General features: G+C 45.4%; 2 protein-coding genes across 5 annotated transcripts in view; both read left to right on the plus strand.

Moving 5' to 3' along the window:
- Positions 1-12,125, plus strand: part of LOC132389638 (zinc finger protein 229-like) — a 195,479-nt gene that overhangs the window by 123,984 nt on the left and 59,370 nt on the right. The window lies entirely within an intron of this gene.
- LOC132389629 (NACHT, LRR and PYD domains-containing protein 3-like) overlaps positions 1-12,125 on the plus strand; it is a 43,796-nt gene that overhangs the window by 30,842 nt on the left and 829 nt on the right. For all 4 annotated transcript variants that reach the window (XM_059962140.1, XM_059962141.1, XM_059962143.1 and 1 more), the window contains 4 exons: positions 3,604-5,341; positions 11,257-11,343; positions 11,499-11,669; positions 11,825-11,992. In XM_059962140.1, coding sequence (XP_059818123.1) covers positions 3,604-5,341; positions 11,257-11,343; positions 11,499-11,669; positions 11,825-11,992 — 2,164 coding nt within the window. The remainder of the gene's footprint in view (positions 1-3,603; positions 5,342-11,256; positions 11,344-11,498; positions 11,670-11,824; positions 11,993-12,125) is intronic.

The following is a 12,125-nucleotide window of genomic DNA, read 5'->3' on the forward strand; positions in this document are numbered from 1 at the left end:
TGACAATTTAGGTCATTCTCCGAAGATTTTTTTATTTTATCTAAAAAGTCTTGTCTAGAATCAATCATCAAATTATAGATAGATACTGGTAGAAGAACCATTAACGAAAGGTTTAAAATTTCAAAGATCATCCAATAAATTTTTATCAGGACCTATAGGAAAAGTAGTTAATTGGGAATGTAAGAAATCTCTCATTTGAAGGTATCAGTGAAAATGTGTTTTTGGCCGTGCAAATTTAGTTGACAATTGGTCAAACTGAAGCAAGAGATCCTGAGATAAACAGGTCCCAAAAACAGTTAATACCCAGTTCATCCCTATCCTTAAAGATATTGTCAGTCATGGAAGGGATAAAAACATAATTAAGGAGAATAGGAGATGATAATGAAAAATTCGCTAAACCAAAAACATTTCTATATTGAGACCAGATCCTTAAAGTTTGCTTAACGATTATGTTATCTGTTGTTTTATTTGCTGAAAAAGAAGAGTATGATCCAAGAAGAGAGACAATAGAGGATTTTTTTTTACAGAATTAACTTCTAAGGAGACCGCCATGTTGGGCAATCTTTACGATAAATATAATAGGACCAAAAAGTAATGTTCCTTATATTGGCAGCCCAGTAGTAAAACCTAAAATTGGGTAAGGCTAATCCATCTATCTCTTTATTTCTTTGTCGGTAAACTTTACTTAAACGAGCTTGTTTATTATTCCAAATGTAAGATGTTAAAATTGAATCTAAAGAATCAAAGTAGGTCTTAGGAATAAAAATAGGCAAGGCCTGAAAAAGATATAAAAATTTAGGAAGAATCTTCATTTTAATCGAATTAATACGGCCAATTAGGGATAAAGAAAGAGGAGACCATTTAGAAAGTGTTTTTTTTCACATAATTCAATAAGGGATTTAAGTTTTCTTTAAATAAATTCTTGAAGTTTTTAGTAATTGTTACACCTAGATATGTAAATTGACTTGTAACAACTTGGAATGGAAATTTGGCATTTGATGACATTAGGTCATTTAAGAAAATAGCTCACTTTTATGTAAGTTCAGCTTATATCCTGAAAAAAAATATGAAACTGGGAAATTAAAGAAAGAACCGAAGGTAAAGAAGTTTCAATGTTAGAGATAAAAAGTAAAATGTCATCAGCATATAACAACAATTTGAGTCCTACCTTCCCTGAGTATACCAGAAATGTCCTTAGATTCTCAAAATGCTATTGCTAAGGGTTCTATAGCTAAAGCAAAAAGTAAAGGACTAAGACAGCAACCTTGTCTAGTTCCCTGCTGTAATTTAAAGGGCTTAGAAATTTGAGAGTTAGTACTAACCCGAATGGTAGGAGACAAATAAATTAATTTAACCCATTGAATAAAATTAGGCCCAAAATTAAACTTTTTTAAGGACTTAAAAAAATAATTCGACTCAATCCTATCGAAGGCTTTTTCTGCATCTAAGGATAATATACACCTTTTTTTTGGATGGTGAATCTATCACATTCAATAACCGACGTATATTAAAATGTGAGTAAAGATTTTTAATATATCCTGTCTGGTTATTTGATATAATAGATGGTAAAATATTTTGAAGTCTTCGAGCTAAGATTTTGGATAAAATTTTTGAATCAACATTTAATAAAGAAGTCAGTCCGCATGAAGAACATGCAGCTGGATTTTTTTTTAAGAATAAGAGAAATAAAAGCTTCATAAAAAGATTAGGGAGTTTACCTGATTTAAAGGACTCTGATAAAACAGAGGATAAATAAAGTGTAAGTAATGTAGTGAAGGTTTTACAAAACTCCCCAGGAAAGCAATCAGGTCATGGGGTCTTAACAGAATGTAAAGCACTTATAGCCTCAGCCACTTCTTCATTGGAAATAGGCTGATCAAACTGTATTAAGCAATCAGCAGACAATGTGGGAATGTTGATATTACTGAAAAAAGCATTCATATAGGTATCATCTGAAGAAGAATCAGATTGATACGACTTAAAATACAAGTCTTAAAAATACGTTGTTAATTTCAGAATGGTCGGATATCTTAGTACCATTATAAAACCTGGCAGGGTCCTGACACTGTGAGACCCCACAGACCTCTGACAGGTTCCTGATGCACTGTGAGACCCCACACACCACTGACAGTGTCCTGATGTACTGTGAGACAAAACAACTTTGACAAGGTCCCGACACACTGTGAGACCATATACAACCCAGGCAGGGGGCAGCCACACTGTGAGATGCCACACCACCTCCCGACAGGGTGTTGACACATTATGAGAGGCCAGACACCCCTGACAGTTTCCTGACACACAGCGAGTCCCCACACATCTCTGATATGGTCTAAACACACTGTGAGACCCCACACACATCTGGCAGGGTCCTGACACATTGTCAGACCCCACACACACCTGCAGGGCCCTCTCACACAGTGAGCCCCCTCACTCACCTGGTAGGGTCCTCACACATCGTGAGACCCACACACAATTGGCAGGGTCCTGAAACACTGTGAAACCCCACACACCCTCAGAGAGTCCTGATACACTGCAAGATCCCATACACCCTGACAGGGTCCTGACAGCCTTTGATACACTACACACCCTTGACAGGGTCCTGACACATTGTCAGACTGCACACTCCCCTGGCAGGGTCCTGACACACTGTGAGACACCACACACATCTGACAGGGTCCTGCCACACACCGAGACCCGATAAAACCGGGCAGGGTCGTGATTCACTGTGATACCCCACACACCCCTGACAAGGCCCTGACACACTGTGAGACCCCACACACCCGTGTCAGGTTTCTGACTATTTGTGAGATCCCACACTCCCATGACAGGGTCCTGACCCCCTTTTGACAGATTCCGTGACAGGTTCACGACACACTGTAAGACCCCTGACTGGATCCTGAAAAACTGTGAGACCCCACATACCCATGACAGGATCCACACACACTGTGAGCCCCCACATACCCCTGATATTGTCCCGACACACTGTGAGTCACCTCACACCTCTGACGGTGCAGTCACACTGTGAGACCCCACAGACTCTTGTTACGGCCCTGACACATTGTGAGGCCCCACACACCCCTGACAGGATTCAAAGCCACTTTGAGATGCCACACACCCCAACCAGCCACCCACAGTGCACGTGCTGATGCGCAAAGTTACTTCTTTGTATTTTGTATCAGTGATGGTGGGTGGGAAGGGGAGCTATGATTCCCCAATCTGTTCCTTTGACAGAATGCCCACTACCCTCTTCTCCATCTCCATATGCCACATCAACATTGTGGATTAAAAGATTCTTCCACAAAAAATGACAGCTGTGACAGTAGTGGGAGATTGTCCATTATGGGACAGTTGGGGGTCAGTAAACTACCAGGGAAATACTCACCTTCACAACACAGTTAATGTGGAAATGTGATGACCTGGTGTTTATCTGGAACAGGCCTCTCTGTCCAGTCAGCGGTCTGTTAATTGAATTTACTTCACTGAACGAACATCCATTGATGAATCCAATCAATGCAACAGCTCTGAGCTAACTCTTGTGTGCTTACATACTGAGTTCTGAGTTGAGACATCTAACAGTTTGTCCACTGTCTGTCCCCATGGAAGATGTTCAACAGAAACACAAGGAGACTCTGCGGGCACAAACTGAATCACTGAGAGTGAACACGATCCTGATGAGGGAGAAGGTGAAGGTTTTCCAGCTGGTTGATCGATACGCTGAGCTCACGGTCATTTCTACTGTTCGAGATCGGAGACTGGTGGAAGAGGAGCTGCTGGCAAGAGGCAGAGACCACGAGGAGTGGAGACAAAAACATCTCAGTGGACTCCTGGAAAAACTCCAGATGGATCAGCTGTTTCAGAGCAGCTTTTCGCGAAGTAAATCCAAATCTGGGAGTTCAGCAGCAGTGGCCGGAGTCCCAGGGATCGGGAAAACAACAATGGTACAAAATATTGTTTACGACTGGGCCACAGGGAAAATATACCAACAATTCCAGTTTGTCTTCAGTTTCAAATTCCGGGATTTAAACACCATTAACTGCAGAATAAATCTGAAGGAACTGATACTCGATCGGTATCCTTACTTTGGGAATATCTTGAGAGAGGTCTGGAAGAATCCAAAGGGATTGCTGTTTATATTTGATGGTTTGGATGAATTCAATGACACAATTGATTTTGCTGACAGTCCTAGAGATACAGACCTTCAGTCCACATGCACAGATCCTGAATTCAAGTGCAAGGTGTCTGACATTGTGTACAGTTTAATCCAGGGCAAGCTGCTCCCAGGGTGTTCAGTGCTGGTGACCACTCGCCCCACTGCGTTACATTTATTGGAAAAGGCGAATATCAGTGTCCGGGCTGAAATCCTGGGATTTGTTGGTGAGGAACGGAAGGAATATTTCATCAGACATTTTGAAGATCAGACGGTGGCGGAAGCTGTTTTCAATTATGTGAAGGAGAACGAGATCCTGTACACCATGACCTACAACCCCTCCTACTGCTGGATCCTCGCTCTGGCACTGGGCCCCTTCTTCACACAAAGAGTCAGGGACCCACAGCGAGTTCCCAAGACCATCACCCAACTGTACTCCTACTATATTTACAACATCCTGAAAAACCACGGCCGTGAGATTGAGAACCCCCGTGATGTGTTACTCAGGGTTGGTCAGATGGCCTTCAGAGGAGTGTCCGAGAGGAAGATTGTGTTTACAGATGGAGATTTGATCAAGTACAATCTGCAGCCTTCCCAATTCCTGTCTGGATTCCTGATGGAGCTTTTGGAGAGAGAGGATTCTGCCCGGTGTGTGGTGTACACATTCCCACACCTCACCATCCAAGAGTTTGTAGCTGCAGTCGCACAATTCCTGAAACCACATCCCGGGGATATCCTTAAATTCCTCACTGAAGTCCACAGCATGACAGATGGGCGATTTGAGGTTTTTCTCCGTTTTGTTGCTGGTCTCTCCTCCCCAATGACAGCTCGGGGCCTGGAGGAGTTTCTGGGTCCATTTCCTCATCAAACGACCTGCCGGGTGATTGACTGGGTGAACGAGGAGATTAAACGCCAGAGTGGAAACACATGGAGTGAAGCTGGTAAAAGGAGCCTCTTGAACACATTACACTACCTGTTTGAGTCTCAGAATCGTGGACTGGCTCAGGCCGCACTGGGATCTGTGGAAACACTTCCATTCAGTGAAATGACACTGACCCCGATTGACTGCGCGGTCCTGTCTCATGTCTTCGGACTCTGTGATACAATAAAACAGCTCGACCTGGAGATCTGCCACATTAAGTATGAGGGAATACAGCGGCTGGGACCTGGGCTGCACAAGTGCCAGGAGTTGAGGTAACTTGATTTATCTCTCACTCTGATCTGTGAAACTGTTCCATTGTGTTGTTTCAATGTAAAGGAATTTTTATAAATTTGTAGTAAATCAGATTGTGAAGAGTTGTGACAAATGCCCAGTGGATTGGTCTGTAATTCCCCAAGGACAGGAGGGTTCTGTGGTTCCTTGTGAAGGGATGTTGGAGACTTCATCAGATCAGTGAACAACGGCCATTGGTTGAATGGTAGTAAATCACAGGAATGGCCGTGTTTCTCGCTGCCTGTGACACGTCCGTTGACAATGTTCCTTCTCACTGTTACTGACACCCAGACCGACACTGACTGCAGCAGGTGGGTCAGAGAGTCACACCCCCTTCCCGGTGAGGGACAAGAGACGGTTAGCAGACTGTCCCAGTGAGAAGGAAAGAAATACCATTGTGAGATTGTCCTCCCACTGCCCTTCCCCGTGTGTGACTTTGCTCACTTCCAGATAGGCAAAGAGCGAGGGCGCATCTCCTCTGGGTCTCTGTTCAGACCCAACACACACGTACAAAAAATGTCTGCGTCGTCTCGTCTTGTAGGATTATCGTTTACCCTTGAAATCCTCCTGTGGGACTTCTCATCCCAATCTCCATTCCATTCTTTGGAATCTCGCCCCCATCCCCATTCCTCCCGTGGACTCTCTATTACTCTTTCCTCATCCTCCTGTGGGATGTCTTGTCCACACACCCCACCACCCTTCCTGTGAGATCTCTCTTCCTTATCCCCCTTCCTTTTGTGGGATCTCTCCTCCCCATCCCTCTTCCTCCTGTGGGATCTCTCTTCCCCATCCCCCTTGCTCCGGAGAGATCGCTCTTCCACATCCCCCTTCCTTCTATGGATTTCTCTTCCCTATCCCTTCCTGCTGTTGGAACTCTCTTCCCCATACCCTTTCCTCCTGTGGGATCTCTCTCCCCCATCGACTTCTTCCTGTCGGATCTCTCTTTGGCATGCCCCATTGTCCTGTTGAATTTCTCTTCCCCGCACCCCTTCCTCTTGTGAGATTTCTCTTCCCAATCCCACATCCTCCTGTGGGAACTCTCTTGCACATCCCTCTTCCTCCTGGCCGATCTCTTAACCCCTTCCCCCTTCATCCTGTTTAATCTCTCTCTATATCCCCCTTCCTCCTGTGGGATCTCTCTTCCCCATCCCCTTCCTCCTGTGGGATCTCTCTTCCCCATCCCCTTTCGCCTGTGGGAACTCTCCTCACCATAGAATCATAAAATCACAGAACACTGCAGCAGAGAAAACAAGCCTTTTGGACCTTCTAGTCTGTACCAAAACCGTATTCCGCGAGTCCCATTGACCTGCACCCAGTCCATAACCCTCCAGACCTCTCCCATCCATGTATCTATCCAATTTATTCTTAAAGCTTAAGAGTGAGTCCACATTTTCCAAATCAGATGGCAGCTCATTCCACACTCTCACCACCCTCTGTGAAGAATTTACCCCTAAACATTTCCCCTTTCACCCTGAAGCCGTCCTCCTGTAATTTATCTCTGCTAATCTATGTGGAAAGAGCCTATTCACATTTACCCTGTCTATACCCTCATAATTTTGTAAACTATCAAATCTCCCCTCATTCTTCTATGCTCCAAGGAATAAAGTCCTAACCTGTTCAATCTTTCCTTGTAACTCAACTCCTGAAGACCCGGCAACATCCTAGTAAATCTACTCTGTACTTTTTCAATCTTCCTGATATCCTTCCTATAGTCAGGTTATCAGAACTGCACACAATACTTCAAATTTGGCCTCACCAATGACTTATACAACCTCACCATAATATTCCAACTCCTAAACTCAATTTTGATTTATGAACGCCAGAATGCCAAAAGCCTTCTTTACAACCCTGTCCACCTGCGACGCCACTTTCAGGGACTTATGTATCGGAACCCCCCAGATCCTTTTGTTCATCTGCACTCTTCAGTGCCCTACCATTTATCGTGAATGTTGTAGCTTGATTTGTCCTTCCAAAATGGAACACCTCACACTTGTCTGAATTAAATTCCATCTGCCATTTTCTGGCCCATTCTTCCAATTGGTCCAGATCCGTCTGCAAGCTTTGAAAGCCTTCCTCGCTGTCCACAACGCTTCCAATCTTAGTGTCATCCACAAACCTGCTGATCCAATTTATCACATTATCATCTAGATCATTGATACAGACAACAAACAACAATAGTCCCAGCACAGATCCCTGAGACACACCACTAGTCACAGGCCTCCAGTCTGAGAAGCAATCATCCACTACCACTCTCTGTCTTCTCCCACACAGCCAATTTCGAATCCAGTTTACAACCTCTCCATGGATAGCAAGTATCCGGACTTTTAGAACTAACCTCTTATGTGGGACCTTGTCAAAGCCCTTACAAAAGTCAATGTAGACAACATCCACAGCCTTTCCTTCATATGCATTCTTGGTAACCTCCTCGAAAAACTCTACAGGATTCATTAAACATGATCTACCATGAACAAAGCCATGCTGACTATCTTTAATCAGCCCTTGGCTGTCCAAATCCTTGTATGTCCGATCTCTCAGAACACCTTCTGATAATTTACCTACGACTGATGTCAGGCTCACTGGCCTGTAATTACCTGGTGAACTTTTGGAGCCTTTTTCAAACAACGGAACAACATGAGCTACCCTCCAATCCTCTGGCACCGCACCCGTGGCTAAGGACATTTTGAATATTTCTGCCAGGGGCCCTGCAATTTCTACACTAGTCTCTCTCAAGGTCCGAGAAAATATCATGTCAGGCCCGGGGATTTATCTACCTTTATTCACCGTAATGCAGCAAGCAGCTTCTCCTCTTTAATCTCTATATGTTCCATGACACTACTGGTTGTTTCCCTTAATTCCATATCCACTATGCCAGGTTCCTGAGTAAACATTGATGCAAAGAACTGTTTAAGATCTCCCCCATCTCATGAGGCACCACACGTAGACGACCACTCTGATCTTCTAGGGGAGCAATTTTGTCCTTTACTATCCTTTCACACTTAATATACTTGTAGAAACCCTTCGGGTTTACCTTCACATGATCTGCCAACGCAACCTCATGTCTTCTTTTTTCCTTACTGATTTTTCTTCTTTAGTATTCCCTTACATTTTCTATACAGTTCAAGTACCTCATTTGTTTCTTGTTTCCTATACCTGCTAATCACCTACTTAACCAGATCACCAATATCCCTTGAAAACCAAGGTTCCCTCTGCCTGTTAACTTTGCCTTTAATCCTGGCAGGAACATGCAAACTCTGCACTCTCAAAATTTCACCCTTGAAGGCGTTCCACTTACTGAACACATCCTTGCCAGAAAACAACTTATCCCAATCCACTCTTCCCAGATCCTCTCTCATTTCCACAAAATTGGCCCTTCTCGAATTCAGATCCTTAACTGGTGGACCAGTCCTGTCCTTATCCATAATTATCTTGAAACTAATGACATTCTGGTCACTGGACCCAAAATATTTGCTTACACATATTTCTGTCAACTGACCTGTCTGGTTCCCTAATAGGAGATCAGGTACTGCACCCTCTATCTTTGGTACCTCAATATTTTGATTTTAAAAACTTTTCAGAATAATTGACAAACTCCATGCCATCTAACCCTTTCGCAGAGTGGGAGTCCCAGTCAATATGTGGAAAGTTAAAATCCCCCACGATTACAACTTTCTGTTTCTTACATTGGTCTGCTACCTCTCTACAGATTTGCTTCTCCGATTCTCTCTGCCTATTGGGTTGTCTATAATACAACCCTATTAGTGTGGTCACACCTTTCCCGTTCCTCAACTCCACCCATATGGCCTCTGTAGACGAGCCCTCCGGGCTGTCCCCTCTATGCACAGCTGTGATATTCCCCTGACTAGTAATGCCACTCCTCCCCCTTTCATCCCTCCCCCTCTATCACGTCTGAAACAACGTAACCTCGGAATATGAAGCTGCCAGTCCTTCCCCTCCTGCAACCAAGTCTCACTAATAGCAATAATGCAGTAATCCCATGTGCCAATCCACGACGTAAGCTCATCTGCCTTACTTACAGTACTCCTTGCATTGAAATAAATGCACCTGAGAACAATTCTGTCACGTACAAACCTTTGATATCTGTCTATACAAGCAGTCCTCGCATGACCCTTATCCTCCTCCACCTCACTATCTGCTCTAACACTCTGGTTCCCCTCCCCCTGCAACCTTGTTTAAAACCCCGGGAGCAGAACTTGCTAACCTACCGGCAAGGATGTTAGTCCCCTCCAGTTCAGGTGCAAACTGTCCAATTCGAACTGGTCCCACCTCCCCTGGAAGAAAGCCCAATTGTCCAGAAACATGAACCCCTCCTCGTGCACCATCCCCTCAGCCATGTATTTAGCTGCATTATCTTCCTATTTCTAACCTCACTAGCACGTGGCACAGGTAGCAATCCAACTGTGAGATCTCGCTTTCCCATCCCCCTTTCGTCCACTGGCCTCTCTGTTCCCACACCCCTTCCTTCCAACTGTTGGATCTCTCCTGAGCATCCACCTTCATCCTGTGGGATCTCTCTTCCACATACATCTTCCATCTGTGGAATCTCTCTTCCCCATCAACCTCCTGCTTGGGATCTCTTTTCCCCATCCCCCTTCCTCCTGTGGGATCTCTCTTCATCAACTATCTTCCTTCTGTGGGAGTTCTCTTCCCGAACCACCTTCCCCCTGTGGGATCGCTCTCCACATCCCCTTCCCCCTGTGGGATCGCTCTCCACATCCCCTTCCTCCTGTGGGATCGCTCTCCACATCCCCTTCCCCCTGTGGGATCGCTCTCCACATCCCCTTCCTCCTGTGCGCTCTCTCCTCCCCATCAACATCGTGCTGTTGGATCACTCATCCTCATCCTCCTGTGGGATCTTCCTTCCCCATTCACCTTCCTCCTGTGGGATTGCTCTTCCCCGTCACCCTTCCTCCTGTGTGATCTCTCTTTCCCATCCGCCTTCCTCCGCTGGGATCGTTCATCCATCGGACTTTCTCCTTGGGGGTCTCTCTACCCCATCCCCCTTCCTCCTGTGGGATCTCCCCTTTCCCCCATCCTCCTGTGGGATCTCCCTTCCCCATTCATTTTCCTCCTGCAGGATCTCTGCCCCATACCTTCCTCCTTTTGGATCTCTCATCCATCTGACTTCCTCCTGGGTCCTCTTTTCCATCCCCATTCCTCCTGAGGTATCTCTCCTACTTATCCCCATTCCTCCTGTCAGATATCTCTTCCGCAACCCCTTCCTCCTCTGGGATATCTCTTCCCCAACCCCTTCCTCCTCTGGGATCTCTCTTCCCCATCCCCTTTCCTCCTGTGGGATCTCTCTTTCGCATCCCCATTCCTCCTGAGGTATCTCTCCTACGCATCCCCCATCCTCTCGTATGATCTCTCTTCCCCATCCCTCCTCTTCCTGTGGGATCTCTCTTCTGCACCCCCTTTGCTCCTGTGGCATCTCTTTTCCCATCCCCTTTCATCCTATGGGATCACTCTTCCCAATACATTCCTGCTGTTGGATCTCTCTTCCACATCCCCCTTCATGCTTTTGGTTCACTCGTCCATCTGACGTCCTGTGGTATCTCTCTTCCCCATCCCTTTAGCTCGGTTGGCTCTATTTCATTGTGTCCCATTGACATTTCTGCATTTCTGTCAGGAACACTTTTCTCTCCATCGGGGAATGGGACAGAATATCTGGAATTTACAGTGTCACACCGACAGACAATATTACTGACATCCGGTGAATCACCTGGAGCTGGACAGCGAGGGATATTGACAGTGATGGGAACTTCAATCAGTGATTTACTGAAGGGTTTAATGTTTCCTGAAATATCAGAGTGAGAGAAATTCCCTCAGACCCACGGTTTGAATCACTTTGTTCATCAATCTGTCTGTTTGTGTTTAGACTAGGTGGTAATAAACTGGGAGATTCAGGAGTGAAACTGGTGTCTGCGGCTCTGAGGAACCCGGAGTGTAAAATACAGAAACTGTGGTAAGTACCAGACTGTGGAAGATTGTGTTTACAGTCACTGGGTGTCTGACACTGAACATTAATGTGATCAGTAATTGTGTTACTGATAAACTCTGGGGATTTGTCCCATCTCTTGTCTCTTTGTGTCCTTCACCCTCACTCTCTCCCATCTCCAGGCTGAGGGATGTTGGTCTCATGGACTCTGGTGCCGAGGATTTCGCCTCCGCTCTCAGTACAAACACATCACTGACGGAGCTGAACCTGGGTGGTAATCAACTGGGAGATTCAGGAGTGAAACTGGTGTCTGTGGCTCTGACGAACCCGGAGTGTAAAATACAGAAACTGTGGTAAGTACCAGGCTGTGGGAGATTGTGTTTTCAGTCACTGGGTGTCTGACACTGAACATTAATGTGATCAGTAAATGTGTTACTGATAAACACCGGGGATTTGTACCGTCTCCTGTCTCTCTGTATCCTTCACCCACACTCTCTCTCATCTCCAGGCTGGAGTTTGTCGATCTCACAGATTCTGGTGCTGAAGATCTCGCCTCCGCTCTCAGTACAAACCCATCACTGAAGGAGCTGGACTTGGGATTCAACTTGCTGACAGACCGATCTGTCCCCGCTCTCCGCCGCCTCATACTGACCCTCCCGAATCTGGAGCAGATTGTGTGAGTGTTTGAGTCAATGTTCAATGTGATAAAATATTAGCAGATCCTCGGGTTTTCAGGTGATATTTGTCTGTGAGTGTTGTTGAAACATTAACCCCAGTCCCCTGTTACTGTCACTGTTGTGTAATCTGTT

The sequence above is a fragment of the Hypanus sabinus genome, unplaced genomic scaffold (assembly GCF_030144855.1).
Source record: "Hypanus sabinus isolate sHypSab1 unplaced genomic scaffold, sHypSab1.hap1 scaffold_62, whole genome shotgun sequence".
Lineage (NCBI taxonomy): Eukaryota > Metazoa > Chordata > Chondrichthyes > Myliobatiformes > Dasyatidae > Hypanus > Hypanus sabinus.